Source organism: Medicago truncatula, chromosome 5, assembly GCF_003473485.1.
Source record: "Medicago truncatula cultivar Jemalong A17 chromosome 5, MtrunA17r5.0-ANR, whole genome shotgun sequence".
NCBI lineage: Eukaryota > Viridiplantae > Streptophyta > Magnoliopsida > Fabales > Fabaceae > Medicago > Medicago truncatula.
The window spans coordinates 14782334-14798276 of NC_053046.1; the positions used below are offsets into that span (position 1 = coordinate 14782334).

Genomic DNA, 15943 nt, shown 5'->3' on the forward strand with positions numbered 1-15943 from the left:
AACAAAATATACCCTCAATTTTGTTTTGAATTAACAAGATTTAGTTGGTGTTTTTTTTTTTGACAAATGATTTAGTTAATAAAGCTAGATTCATGTTGACTAATATTTTATTTTATTGAAAGGATTTGGACTCACTTGTTTCCAAAGATGCTATATATTATTTTCATGGACAAGATATCTTTTAATATTGTGATTAGGTGCAACAAGGGCGAGATTCATGAAACATACCGTTTGCTGTTGTGGTCTTCTAAATTTATTAAGTATATATGTTTTCAAATTAAAAACATTATCCTTTATTTTTATTTTTATTTTATAGTATATAATTTAGAGTGAAGTCTGATTTTCGTCTCTCACATAAATCACTTGCTAGATATGCTCGGGTTCATACCAAATATGGTATTTTCGTTAGACCTTACTATATATGTGACGATTGTGTTGGAGAACACCATAAACAATTCACTTCACTTTGCTCAATCACCCACACTCCGCGTATGTTATGAGAGAAGGTAAAAAGAACGATTAATCTGAGTGTGAGAGAGAGAGAGAGAGAGAGAGAGAGAGAGAGAGAGAGAGAGAGAGAGAGAGAGAGAGAGAGAGAGAGAGAGAGAGAGAGAGAGAGAGAGAGAGAGAGAGAGAGAGAGAGAGAGAGAGAGAGAGAGAGAGAGAGAGAGAGAGAGAGAGAGAGAGAGAGAGAGAGAGAGAGAGAGAGAGAGAGAGAGAGAGAGAGAGAGAGAGAGAGAGAGTATTGTTATTTCTAGTTGAATATTCACAATTGAATTACACTTGCACTACTTGTTTTATTATTGGCAAAATTACACTTTTAGTCCCTTAACTTAATTTCAGGTAACAGTTTGGTCCTTTATCTTTTTTTCATTTCAATTTGGTTCTTTTTATCCAGTTTTATATACATTTTCAAGCTTCAAATCTAATATTCTTATGCAAACATAGACGAGGATCATAGATTTGAAGATTGAAAAACCATAAGAAAATAAAATCATGAATTTTAAGCTTAAAAATTCATATGAAAATGGACAAAAATGACCAAATTGAAATGAAAAAAAAGATAAAGGACCAAACTGTTACCTGAAATTAAGTTAAGGGATTAAAAATGTAATTTTACCTTTATTATTTATACACACTTTGATATAGCACATATGATAAATTTGTATCTTTATTTCAACAGGCAACTAATAAACTAACTGGTCTCTAACTAACTTGAAAGCAGTTATAAGTTCCTATCTCTATTATTACTTGTAGCCCAAGTAATCTATTATGATTATTATTGGTTAATACTCTCAAGTCTCAACAGATTGGAGATGCTCTAATAATGTTCTTTGCATGTATTCATTTCTATTTCCTTGTGAATGTATCATTTCTATACGATCTTAAAGAACTCTCATTCTAACTCACATTATGCATGGAAGGTAATGAAAGAGTATGTGATGGACGCACAATATGAATTTGTTGCTTCAAGAACACCGACATTAGGATTGGATGATAGGATTTAGTGGATTAAGACAAACTATAATTGTTTATTACTATATCACGTCTCTCTTAACATGACCTATGCATGTATAATCGAAGCGTGTGGATTTTAAAATCCAAACAAATTGTGTCCAAATTTTAAATATAGAAGGGATAAATTTGTGAAAAAAAAGTCATTACTTTTCCCACCCTATTAGGTTCTCGTGCGCTCTGTTTAAATTCTAAAATCCAAAATATTTCAACGTGTTTTTAGAGGTTTTATAGGGTTTTTATATAGTTCGGATTCTAAAATCCAAATTGCATAGGGCGCAGAAAAAAATCATAGGGTGGGAAAAGAAACGATAAAATATAGGATATGACAAGGCCCAGTTATATTGTGGGTAGAAAGATCCAGCCCATAAGGCAAAACCCGCTTCTTTCTTAGGTGACTCTTTCCCTTCGTGCCACTGACGGAGTAGCGAGAACACGAAATGGCGTCGAACTGTGCTAGAAAATCTCTCGGAATAGCTTCATCTTCCGCCAAAACCTTATTTTCTCGCCGATCTCCTTCTTCTTCTTCTGCAAATGCCAATAAATTTAACGCCTCTGCTTTTCAAGCTTCACCACAAAAACGCTCTTATTCCTGGTAATTAATATTCACTCAATTTTTTTATCTGAATTGAAATTGAAATTGAATTGAATGATAATTACTATGATTGCATTTTAGGTTACCGGTGCAGTTAGCTGGTACACAGGTATCATTGACACCATTGCATAGTGTCACTGCTTCTGCATTATTCACTTCTCTCTTGTCTTTGCATAATAATACCTGGGGCGTTCTTTCTGAAGGTATTTTTATTCCTTCTTCATTCACTGTTTCGCTTCATTTCCCTGCAATTTAATTACTTATTAAGGATAAGCTATAAGCTACTTGAATTTACTTGTAAAAAAACACTATAAGCTGGCTGGTAAAAGTAAGTTATAACCTCGTGAGAAGAATATATTTCTGAAGTTATTACCTATTAAGGATAGACCTACCATGATTGATATGATTCTATTGTTAGAGAGTGAGAGCTAAATTTTAATATCAGGAAGGAATCTATTGAAGCAAACTAAAGCTCACATGGGAAGAATATAATTTGAGAAAAGCACATAATTTAGTGTAATTATATGTGTCGGTGTCATGTCGGACGCAACACGTGTCCAACACCGGGACACGCCTAATCCGAGGAGTGTCCGTGCTTCATAGGAAATGTCCATAAGCTCTTTAAGTGTTTGGTGAAAATTAATAAGATAGTTGTACATATTGCAGTAAACGAAGTATAAATCCATGGCAAACAAAGTCACTATTACAGGACTAGTGTTCAAATACATTTGTACATGGATTTCTAAAGTAAGTTTGTTACGTTTAATTTAAAACTTTACACTTAATAGATATGTAAATGGGACAGTCTACCATTTAGATTTAGATGCTTGGACATGACATTAAAGACTAGAAATTTTCAAGAACTGTATTTGATTGTTGGTTGCTCCTGTTCAATAGCTAATCTAGGGTTTTGTCACTGAATGTTCTACTTATTCCCTTAAGTTTATGGAAATAACTAGCATTTTATATGTAGGTATACGGTTTTGTCAAGTCGGTCACTTTAGTCTTAGGAATGTTTGGATGCACGATTTTCGAGGGGAGGAGGGCTTACTTTTCTTTTCTAAATTAAGGAAGCTATAAAATGTTTTTTAAAAAGTTAAGTGTGATTGAAATGTTATATAACTGATAAAAAAATGTTATATAATCATCATCATGTTATTTTTTCAATATTTTAAAAATCTGAAACATATATCAAAATATAGATTTACCCCCAAAACCCTTTCCTCCTAAACACTCCATCCAAACATACCCATATGCTTTGTTAATATGTAACAACAAGACTAACAAGATAGATTTGACAAAAGGTTTGGGATATATACTTCACGGTATATTTGGATTGGTGGTATATGGTGGAATGAAGTAGAACGAAATAGAATAGTCTAGTTAGATTTTAAAAAATGAATGTAATCCTATTACATTTCATTCAACTCAATTTTATCCTATACCACCAATCCAAACATACCAGGGATTAAGTTTGAGAGAGTGTGATACTTGAAGGACTAAATCGAGGGTTTACACTTTTGTTTAAAAAACTACTCTCTGTCCTTTCATTTCAACTGTTAGCACCATTTCTGTTGTCTTGAAAACCACAGTTTTTGTATGATAAATAAATAAAGAAGAGGCCATATTACCATATATCATGTTTTCTGTCATTTATAAAAAAAATTCCTTCAATATGGCTGTAATAAATCTTTTTTTTAGTTTGTTAGTGAGTAGGATTGGAACTTGTTATTGTCTGATGTTATGTCCTTTCCCTGGATAGATTATTGGTTGTCTGCATGGCAGCATCTATTGATGTGTGGAATAGCCGAATAGCAATAACATTGGAAACATGTATAAAAAATAGGTGTGAATGTAATTGTACTTTGCACTGTTATTTGATCTGCTATTTCGGTCATAACATAGTATAGTGATCATTCGGGCATAATCGTTATTGGATTTTCTTCAAGTACAATATTCATTTGCAATATCATAGTTTGTCACAAGGATTCTAGTTTCTCATGGTGGAGAAAATCTAAGTGGTAATGATCTTTGAGATTTAATTGTAGTATTATTGTCTCACGTTTATTTTCTGGTCAATTTGTTTGTAACCATTTCACCACTATTCACCCAATTTCATTGGCAAATTCACCCAACTTCGTTTGCAAACTTAGTTGGTAATTTTGTTTCTAATTACTAATGTTAAGTGTCCATTTGATTCAATTACAACGGATGTGCCCTAAAAACAAAGTTTCAAATACGTAGTCAGGCAAGTTTTCACTTTCAAAGATCTTAAAATTTCTTATAGCTGCTCCTGCTTCAACTTTTGAAAACTATGCCAACTGAGTTTTGCAAATTTGAGTTTCTATTTAGGATCAAAACGGAGCTAAAACAATCATAAAATTTAAAAATCATAACATGAGTGTAAAAGATCCTGTTATATATATATATATATATATATATATATATATATATATATATATAATATAATCAATTTTAAAATTAAATAATGAGTCAAATTCAAATTTGATTAGTAGTTATTGATAATTATGAAAAGAAAAATTAAGGAAAAAGGAATAATACAGTTTACAGAGAACCCGAAGATCAGAGAGATACTTTATGTGAAGGCACATAACAGTGCTCAACCATGAGTTTTGCAGTTTTGTAAGTTAGGGCAGATGGGTGAGACGAAAGGGGGCTGGTTGTCTGGTTGGGTGGGGGAAGGATGTAAGTAGGTCAAATGAACTAGGTCCAAATTTTATTAGCTCTTTTTCTCTGAAGTTTTATACGCTCTTCAATACAAGACATTATAATTTCACTTTGCGATATAACCTGATCTAGAAACTTTTTGATCTGATGTGAAAGCGGGTTTGGATGAACCGGTCAAACTCATAGGATACTACTACTAGTGTACTCTCTTTTTATAACAGTGGTGCCATCTCTAATCTGCATTGTCGAAAAATCCAAAACAGAAAATGTGATTTCTACTTATTCGAATGGATCGAGAAAATAATCTTGTGATATGTTTTATACTAATTTTTCTTTGAAATATTAAATAAGGACTTGGCTGAAGAGAGGTTCGTGTCTCACTTTTTAGGTTCTTTAATTTACATCTAGGCCAAAAGGAAGATGAGTTTGGCTTGTATGATGGAAAAGGCATGGCACTAGCACTGTAGTGTAGGTGAACAGGTTTCACATAGCTCTTCTTATTTTCTAAAACTAAACACCTAGGAAAAGGATTTCACTATGATTGTTGTTTGGCTATGCAACATTGGACTGAGCTGGGTTAATCTGGCATGGAGTTTGATTAGATGTGGATAGATTTTATTGAGAAAGTAACTTAAGGTCAATTTTTTGTTTACATGGTTTTGTTTGAGTTTTTGTTTTGTTTAACTGTTTTGTTTAATAGTTATGCTGCCTTTTCTCATTGATTATTTTTTCTCATCAATATAATTTGATAGGATTCTTGCGTTTTGATTTTGAAGGATGCAAATGTCTTTATTTAATGTGCTTCTCTAGTCATTAGCATATTGCTTTGTCATGTTTGTGGTGGGTGTACTAAATGAAACTACCCCTGGGATTGGTACCCCTATCGATTTGGCAGTAATATTGATTGCAGAACCAAATGATAAAAATTACTGCTACCAAAACATACGATGGATACCTAAGTTTTCTTTAACACACAATAACCTTGACATTTGCTTTCATTTTGTCGCAGGTTTTGCAACACCCCTATAGCATACCGCTGATATTTTTGATTTTAGGCTATCCAGATGCTATTAGGTGCAGGTTTTGTTTCAATACTTGTTTCTAGTAGGTGTTGTGATTAATAATGTAATTTGATTAATTTCTTAGTTACTGAGACTGTCAGGTGCAATCATCTTGTTTACATTTACAAGGTGTTTTCTGTTTGAACTTCCCGTTTTTCCTGATGGCTAACCCTTCAATTTGGGAAATTTTTCATGTAAAATGTATATCGGCTTTTCAAGCAATATTTTTCATGAATCTTCAGTTAAATTTGTTATCATGTTATATATGATCTCGGATCTCCTATTGGTTATGATTATCTAGTCCAAAACTATATTGCCTCTCCCATTGCTTTTGCATGGTGCATACCGAACTTCATGCTCACCATGTTTTTTATTCTAATCGGTGAACATATATGATTGATGTGGTTTACCGAGAGTTGTGCCGCAGTAAACAAACAAATTTTCTCAATGTCTTCTCTCCATATAATCTTAAACTGTCATTTTTATATTTTTCAAATCTATAGCAATTGAAGAAATGGAGATGACTTATTCTGGGACAGACACACATACATGTGTACGGGATTATGAATTATGGGATGTTTGATTTAGCTTGAAGTTTGTTGCTTAGGTTCGTTAACACACCTAATGTGAATCATTTTCTACCTCAACACTGAAGTTAACTTCAACCAACTGAACTATTCTAAGAAAATCATAACATCTGTAAAATTTCGATTCAAAGATGAAATGAAATCATTGTCTCCATTGTGTTTTACCTGGTCTTTACTGACAATCACGTTACGTTAGCCAAAAGAAAATGGAAATCCAGTATTCAAATTTCAATCTTACTTGCTGAAACCACCGATTACATCAAGTAGGCTTATAATTAAACCATTCAATTCAAACTGAAGTTTGTAAGGTACAATATTTATTTTCCATTTGTACATTTCACTAGCCATTTGTAATATTTAGTTGAGCATAATGGATGGGTCCTGCAATTACAACTCAAATGATAAGATTACATTGAGATTATGATTTGTTGGAACGTAGGTTTGAACACGTAGTTCCTCATTTCTTGGTACTTAGTGTGAGAATTTCGCCTCTATACTCTTTAGAACCAAAAATAAGAACATTGACGGAGTTGGGGAAAAATGATAGCACCAGGCTAGTTCCTTTGGTACCATTCAACATTCTTCATAGAAAGAGGTGCACCTCTTTTTAAGTTGCAACATCAAACTTCTAAGTAAGCATATCTATATATTTATCACAACTATATGAAAATTTTAGCATAAGCTAATATTTTCTCGAGGCACAAAAATTGGCAACGATTCTAATTTCTAACATGTTCTTAAAATCAAATTCTTATCAATATTCATAGCGCTAGTGACTTTTACATCCTTCAAGCCATGCCACCATCTCTAGTATAATTGGAGCTGCAAAAGCATTCGTCATCTTTTCTTCTCATTAGCGTCTCTAAAAATCTGTAGTTTTAGATAATTAACAAAGTATTGTTAGAATTGAGAAGCTCCGTGTAACTTTTATATAGATAAAAAGAACAAGCATTTGAAGCTCCATGTAGTTTTTCTTTTCGCACTTGCAATATAGAACGAGAGGAAAAAAAAAAGAGTTAATGATAAATGAAGATATATATTCAAAATGGGTCTAAAAGTTAGGATGTACATTTTAATTTGGTGGTAAGAGTTTAACTTTGTCTTTAAGATATCAAACTTGAATCCTTTAAAAAATATTGAAAAATGATCATTAATAATAAAAAAATAAAAAAAAGTTAAAAAAGTGAAAATGTTCTTTTGAACAACATCGTATTCAATATGTCTTCATTTTTTTGTCTTATAATTTGGATTAGTCTCAATGATTAGTTTTCTTAGATCATTATTCAAGATAACTATATAATTGACTCTGAGTAATGATATGACACTTGAAACAAGTCTATTTATATTCATCGCATTCATAAGTTTTTTTTTAAAGGTTATTAGCTTTCAAATTACTTAATTTTTATCTCAATAATATTTATAACTCAAATATTGTTTGCCAAAAAAAAAAAAAAAAACTCAAGATATTGCCATCAGAAGTAGATAACCAAATCAACAAATGAAACATCACACCTTCAATCTGTGTAGTAAAGTCTCTACTACGTTAAAAGTTGAATATGATTTTTCTATAAACAATAGAGTTGTAGTCTTGTAGATATTTCTATTAGCTTTTAAAATGTATAAAAACATCTTATTTAGACAAGTATAGATCAAGATGTGATATTTTCTTTGAGCTTCAAAAACATCTTATTTATTGAATTTTATAGGTATGGAATTTATGGGCGACTTTTTCTCCTTTGCGAGATTTCTTCTCTCTTTAGGATTTATAGCTTTCAATTTGAAATATAAATCACTTCACAATCAATTTACTTTTAACTAAAATTATTTTAATAAAATAAATTTAGTAAAAAATCAAATTACAACAAAAATAATATTACAAATTGAAAATAAAAAGAAAACATTAAAAACAGAAAAACACAAAAGCAAAAAGAACAAATTATAGTAAGGCTATTTTGCATGACAAAAACCCAACATATCGTTCTTATTGAGGAAAATCTCAATTTCTCTTTTCCGCTTGGTTTTTCCTTATTCCATTTTTAGCTTAAAACATCACATGCATCTCCGTTTTTCTGTTCAATTTTGAGACCACCTTCGCAGTCCTAAAAGAAACAACAAAGGTACATCCTTCAACAAACAAAAAACAACAAAGGTACATAATTTTGTTGCACCCAACCACAAGTTTTGACATCTTCTAAAGAGGAACTTAACCTAGTTTTGAGTATAAATTTGAATGAAAAAATCACAACAAAAGATAGAGGGAAGAGTTGGAACCAACAGATGAGAGTCTTGCACTCCACCATCCTTTTTTTTTTTGTTACTTCATGCATCTTCTTTAACCTTTAATCATCACACAAACCCTTGGCCACCATAAACTAGATCTCATCCTCATAAATAACCATCAATTTTATATAAAAAAAAAAAAAAAAACTCAGAAACAATCATAAATAAAATTAGAAACAAAGGAGAATGGAAGAGAAATCAAAGATACCTAAGATGGTTATCTTTCGTTTCAAAACCCGACTTGATGTTTTGCTTTACCGACTTGGATTGTCTTTTCTACTTATATTTCTATTTCTAAAAATAAAAAAAATCATTTTTAAATGGTTGCTATGTTCTTGTGTTTCATATGCATGTTCTTGTGTTTCTAATAATTGTTATATTCCTATGTCAAATTTTCATCCTAATACCATTGTTAGTGTTCATAATATGTTGTTTATGTTTAAAACTTGTCGTTTTCTTTTGTTAGGGTGTGGTTAGAATTCCTAGATTGTCGATTCTAATTACCGCACAAGTTGGAGAAAATATGGCAAAAGAATGATACAAGTTGAAGGCGAAACTAAATATTATGGACACGATCATTAGTGATTAGGATTGAAATGGAACATATATGCATTGCATATGCTACATAACAAATTCAGTTCATTTACAATTGTTAATTAAATCTAGTTGTATCTTATCTAAAGTGGAAATATCTTATACAAACATAATTTATCTCCTCAATTGCTTATGCATTGATACTATATTCACCGTCCTCGTGAGCTTAACTCAGTTGGTATGAACAATGCAGAAAATATACAAAGTTTGAGGTTCAAATCCCCAAAAAAAAAAAAAAATTAAATTCACTAAACTAACAGTATAAAAAAGAAGATCGTAAACTTGTGCGTTTGACAATCAATGTCAGTCATTGACATTGTTAGATGGTAGTATAAAAAAGAAGATCGTAAACTTGCGTTTGAAAATCAACATCAATCATGGTTGAAGTTTCATATAGATTTTAATTATCGTGGACCACCTAACCCACATATATAATATTAAACTTCTCTATAAAGAAAAAAATAAAAATAATAACTTTTTAAGGGATACAAAAAATAAAAAATAACAAACATTACAAATTAGACATTGATATTTCAAAATTTACAAATTAAATAATAGTAATACTAGTTACAATTACAATACGACACTAATGGAGATGCGTAGATTTAAATCTTAAATGCTCTACCATCATCTATAGTTTTATCCATTCGCTTTGAGAGATTAATCTCTACAGTTGCACAAATATGATACCGGTTAAAAAAATGCACATAATTCTTGAAGAGCAAATAATCACTTTAGTCCCTGATTCTGCAACTCCCTAAACACAAATAAGTCCCTGACTCTGCACTTCCGTTATCACTTTAGTTCCTAATGTAACGCCCTAGTTATTTAATTAATTTTATTATGTGGAGTATATATATATATATATATATATGTATTATTATGTATGATGTTTGGTGATTTATGTGGAGTTTATGCATATATTTATATATATGTGATTTTTGGATGTTTTATGTGGTACATTATTTTACCATATGGTTTATTTAATAATAATTAAAAATAAGTATGAAATATTAATTATTTTGGTGTTTGGGGAATTAATTGGAGTTATTAGGAATTTGGAGGAGTTAAGTGCAATTAGGAGGGAGTTACTCTTAAGTGGGAAGTTAAGAAAATAGGAAGTGAGAGTCAGAAACAGTTTTACGTGAAACCAAGCCAAGGAAGAGAAAACCAGGAGCAAGAGAGAAGAACCAGAGGAACCCTTTTTGCTGTGCATTTTTCATTCTGAACTAAGGTAAGGGTGGGGTTTACTTCAATAGTGTAGAAATTAAAGTCTGATTTTGAGTTTAACAGGTTTTGGTGGAAATTGGGGATTTTGGGTTTTATGATGAAATTGTAGTTTTTGATGTTGTAATCATGAATTGATGTTAGAAATAGGTTCCAGTTGCATACAGGAAGTTAATTTACATCTGTAAACTGATTTGGGGAGTGATTGGAAGAAAAATGGGATTTTGGGGAAAAACCAGTTTTCTGGCCGTACTGACGTTCATCGCTCGCCTCGCGAGCATTCATGTCTCGCCTCGCGAGTGAGCAATGTCACTACTCGCCTCGCGAGCAGTCCAACTCGCCATGGCGAGTAAGCCCAAACAAAATGTGATTTTTGAAAAGTTGTTATAAGATGTTTTGGGAGTGGTTTAAGGTACCTAGATGATTTTAAAGATGAATGGTGGAAGTTTTAGGTTAAAAAGATGAATAGGGAACTTAGAATTGGAGTTTGAGTGGGAAAATGTCACTTTTTCCCGAGAGCATCTGTTTTTCACTCGCCTCGAGTTCGCCTTGAACTCGCCATGGCGAGCTAGTGTTTTTATGAACTCGCCATGGCGAGCAGATGTGCTCGCGAGGCGAGCTACTCAGTTCCTGAGTGTTGTTTTCGTGCATGAGTGGTAGTATCATGATGTTGTTGGATTTAAGCATAGTTATATAATCATGCACTATTTGATTGATTGAATTGCTGGACTTGATGCTGATTGATGATGATGAATGCATTGTATGTTTAATTGTTAATCATACATGTTAGTTAAGTGGAGTCACATGGAGTTGCATTGCATGGTCAGTTGTATGTAGATATACACAAGTAGGTCCATTGCATATGCATAAAAACAGCGGTGAGGGCTTCGGTCCTGGAGTACTAGTTGCTCAACAGCGGTGAGGGCTTCGGTCCTGATGAATGCTTTAACCATTCAAAAGCGGTGAGGGCCTCGGTCCTGATTGGTACCGCATGCATAATTGCATCTCATTCAGAAGTCTAAGATGGTGTCTTAGCAGTGGTCATGTCATTTGCATGAGTCTTGATGTAATGATGATGTTGATGTTTGATATACATTCTTATATGTGTGTATTCATTGTGGTCTTGGTGTATTGTTGATGCTGATGATATTATATACATTGTATACTACTTGTTAAGTGGATGATTATGATGGTATTGTTGTGATTGTGAATAATTATAATATTTGCAAGTGAACATGTTGAAGTTATAGGGTGTTAGATTCATTTGATGATTTTAATATCTATATTTATTGTTGTGAATCTCACCCCTTCTGCTTGAAAATGTTGCCCTTCCTATGGGTAACTTGCAGGTGATCCTGAGTAGTCGGTGGTGGCTCAAGAGTCGTGTCTAGGGCTCTGATACGTGGGTTGGGAGTCATTTTATTATTTCATTGTTGTTTTCCCTTCCATGTATCAAATTTTGGAACTCGCTGATGTGCCCTTTCATTGGCTAACTTTTGTTGTTTAGGCTTAATGCCAAGATGTTGTTGGAGATTAAAATATTGTTGTTGCTATTGAAAATGCAAAACTTTCCGCTGCATTAATTTGAAGTTAAGACTGTTGTTGAATTAAATAGTTTTATTTTCTATTTAAGAATTTCGATGTTGCGATGTAGCATGCCCGTTTGGTGTAATACTCTGATGTTTATATGCTATTTTATTCCTTTTGGGTAACGGGGTGTTACAATTTGGTATCAGAGCAGGTTGGTCCGTCCGGCCGAGTAGTAGAGTCTTGTTGAGCCACCTAGGATAGAGTGTCAACTTTGTTGTTGCTTTTTGTTGTTGTTCTGAGTTGTTGTTTGTCGTGTAGAACCTCGAGATGACTGGAAGTAGTGATGCTGCTCTTGTTGCTGCGCTTGAGGCTGTAGCTCAAGCTGTTCAACAGCAACCTAAGGCTGAAACTGGTGGTGATGGAACCAGGATGCTTGAGACTTTCCTGAGGAATCATCCACCAACTTTCAAGGGTAGGTATGATCCTGACGGTGCACAGAAGTGGCTGAAGGAAATTGAAAGGATTTTCAGGGTCATGCAGTGTTCCGAGGTTCAAAAGGTGCGGTTTGGGACGCACATGCTAGCTGAGGAGGCTGATGATTGGTGGGTGAGTTTGCTGCCTGTGTTGGAACAGGGTGATGTTGTGGTTACCTGGACCATGTTCAGGAAGGAGTTCCTAGGCAGGTATTTTCCAGAAGATGTCAGAGGTAAGAAGGAGATTGAATTTCTGGAGTTGAAACAGGGTGACATGTCTGTCACAGAGTATGCTGCAAAGTTTGTGGAGCTTGCCACATTCTACCCTCATTACAGTGCGGAGACAGCTGAGTTCTCCAAGTGTATCAAGTTTGAGAATGGGTTGAGGGCTGACATCAAAAGGGCTATTGGGTATCAGCAGATCAGAGTCTTCTCTGAGTTGGTTAATAGGTGCAGAATCTATGAAGAAGACACCAAAGCTCATTATAAGATTATGAGTGAGAGGAGGGGTAAGGGACAACAGAATCGTCCTAAGCCTTACAGTGCTCCTACTGACAAAGGAAAGCAGAGGATGGGTGATGATAGGAGGCCCAAGAGGAGAGATGCTCCAGCTGAGATTGTTTGTTACAAGTGTGGTGAGAAAGGCCACAAGAGTAATGTCTGTGGGAGAGATGATAGGAAGTGCTTCAGGTGTGGTCAGAAGGGTCACAGTTTGGCTGAATGCAAGCGTGGGGACATTGTCTGTTACAACTGCAATGGGGAAGGTCATATTAGTTCACAGTGTCCTGAGCCGAGGAAGACTAGAATTGGTGGGAAAGTGTTTGCTTTGACTGGTACGCAGACTCCTAATGAGGACCGACTTATCAGAGGTACTTGTTTCTTTAATAGTACTCCTTTAATTGCTATTATTGATACTGGTGCTACTCATTGTTTTATTGCTATTGAATGTGCATATAAGTTGGGTTTAGATGTGTCTGATATGAAAGGGGAAATGGTTGTTGAAACTCCAGCTAAGGGTTCAGTAACCACTTCTCTTGTTTGTCTGCGGTGTCCTATATCTATGTTTGGTAGAGATTTTGTGATTGATTTAGTTTGTCTTCCGTTGACGGGTATGGATGTTATCTTTGGTATGAATTGGTTAGAATATAATCGGGTTCATATCAACTGCTTTAGTAAGACGGTACATTTCTCTTCTGTTGAAGAAGAAGGTGAGGTTGAGCTTCTGTCTACGAAACAGATGAAACAGTTTGAACGTGATGGTATCCTGATGTATTCTTTAATGGCACAATTGTCGTTAGAAAATCAAGCTGTGGTTGATGGTTTACCTGTAGTGAATGAATTTCCAGAAGTATTCCCTGATGAGATTCCTGATGTGCCACCAGAGAGGGAGGTTGAGTTCTCAATTGATCTTGTTCCAGGAACTAAGCCGGTGTCGATGGCACCGTACCGTATGTCAGCTTCTGAGTTGGCTGAGTTGAAGAAACAGTTGGAGGACCTATTAGATAAGAAGTTTGTAAGACCCAGTGTTTCACCTTGGGGAGCACCGGTGTTGTTGGTAAAGAAGAAGGATGGTAGTATGAGACTTTGCATAGATTACCGTCAGTTGAACAAAGTTACGATCAAGAACAGGTATCCGCTTCCTAGAATTGACGACTTGATGGATCAGTTGGTTGGTGCCAAGATTTTCAGTAAGATTGATTTGAGGTCTGGTTATCATCAGATAAAGGTAAAGGATGAGGATATGCAGAAGACGGCCTTTAGGACACGTTATGGTCATTACGAGTACAAAGTGATGCCTTTCGGTGTTACTAATGCGCCTGGTGTTTTTATGGAGTACATGAACCGAATTTTCCATGCTTTTCTGGATAAGTTTGTGGTGGTATTTATTGATGATATCTTAATTTATTCCAAGAATGAGGAGGAACACGCAGAGCATCTGAGAATAGTGTTGCAAGTGTTGAAGGAAAAGAGGTTGTATGCTAAGTTGTCAAAATGTGAGTTCTGGTTAAATGAAGTAAGTTTCCTGGGTCACATTATTTCTGGTAGTGGTATTGCAGTGGATCCTTCAAAGGTTGATGCGGTATCACAATGGGAGACTCCGAAGTCGGTAACTGAGATTAGAAGTTTTCTGGGTTTGGCTGGTTATTACCGCAGGTTCATAGAAGGGTTTTCGAAGTTGGCTCTTCCGTTGACACAGTTGACCTGTAAGGGTAAGTCTTTTGTGTGGGATGCTCAGTGTGAGAGTAGTTTCAATGAATTGAAGCGAAGATTGACAACTGCTCCTGTTTTGATTTTGCCTAAACCAGAAGAACCGTTTGTTGTGTATTGTGATGCATCTAAGCTGGGCTTAGGTGGTGTTCTGATGCAAGATGGTAGGGTGGTAGCGTATGCTTCTAGGCAGTTGCGTATTCATGAGAAGAATTATCCTACACATGACCTGGAGTTAGCTGCAGTGGTGTTTGTTTTGAAAATTTGGAGGCATTATTTGTACGGTTCCAGATTTGAGGTGTTCAGTGATCATAAAAGTTTGAAGTATTTATTTGACCAGAAGGAACTGAACATGAGGCAGAGGAGGTGGTTAGAGTTACTGAAGGATTTTGATTTTGGCTTGAATTACCATCCTGGTAAGGCCAATGTGGTTGCTGATGCTTTGAGTAGGAAAACGTTGCACATGTCTGCTTTGATGGTGAAAGAGTTTGAGTTGTTAGAACAGTTCAGAGATATGAGTCTTGTCTGTGAATTGTCACCCCAGAGTATACAGTTGGGAATGTTGAAAATTGATAGTGATTTCTTGAACAGTATCCGAGAAGCTCAGAAAGAAGATTTGAAATTTGTTGATTTGATGACTTCTGGTAATGACACTGAGGATAGTGATTTCAAAGTTGATGATCAGGGGGTGCTGAGGTTCAGAGGTAGAGTTTGTATTCCTGACAATGAAGAGTTGAAGAAGTTGATTCTTGAGGAGAGTCACAAGAGTAGGTTGAGTATTCACCCGGGGGCTACAAAAATGTATCATGATTTGAAGAAACTGTTTTGGTGGTCCGGTTTGAAAAGAGATGTTGCTCAGTTTGTTTATGCCTGTTTGATTTGTCAGAAGTCCAAGGTTGAGCATCAGAAGCCTGCAGGGTTGTTGACACCGTTAGATGTACCGGAGTGGAAGTGGGACAGTATCTCCATGGATTTTGTAACGAGTTTACCGAACACTTCGAAAGGACATGATGCCATTTGGGTAGTTGTCGACCGGTTGACGAAGTCGGCACATTTCATTCCTATTAATATCAGTTATCCGGTAGCGCAGTTAGCAGAGATTTATATTCACAGTGTGGTGAAGCTTCATGGTGTTCCGTCTAGCATTGTGTCAGATAGAGATCCGAGGTTCACTTCTAGGTTCTG

At 34.7% G+C, this 15943-nt stretch overlaps 1 protein-coding gene across 1 annotated transcript; it reads left to right on the forward strand.

Annotated features, from left to right (window-relative positions):
* Positions 1-1911: 1911 nt before the first annotated feature.
* LOC11410659 (uncharacterized) lies at positions 1912-6149 on the forward strand. The gene is made up of 3 exons (XM_003613188.4): positions 1912-2110; positions 2192-2313; positions 5808-6149. The coding sequence occupies exons 1-3, from the start codon at positions 1956-1958 to the stop codon at positions 5825-5827; spliced, it is 297 nt and encodes a 98-aa protein (XP_003613236.3). The 5' UTR covers positions 1912-1955; the 3' UTR covers positions 5828-6149.
* The last annotated feature ends 9794 nt before the right edge of the window (positions 6150-15943 follow it).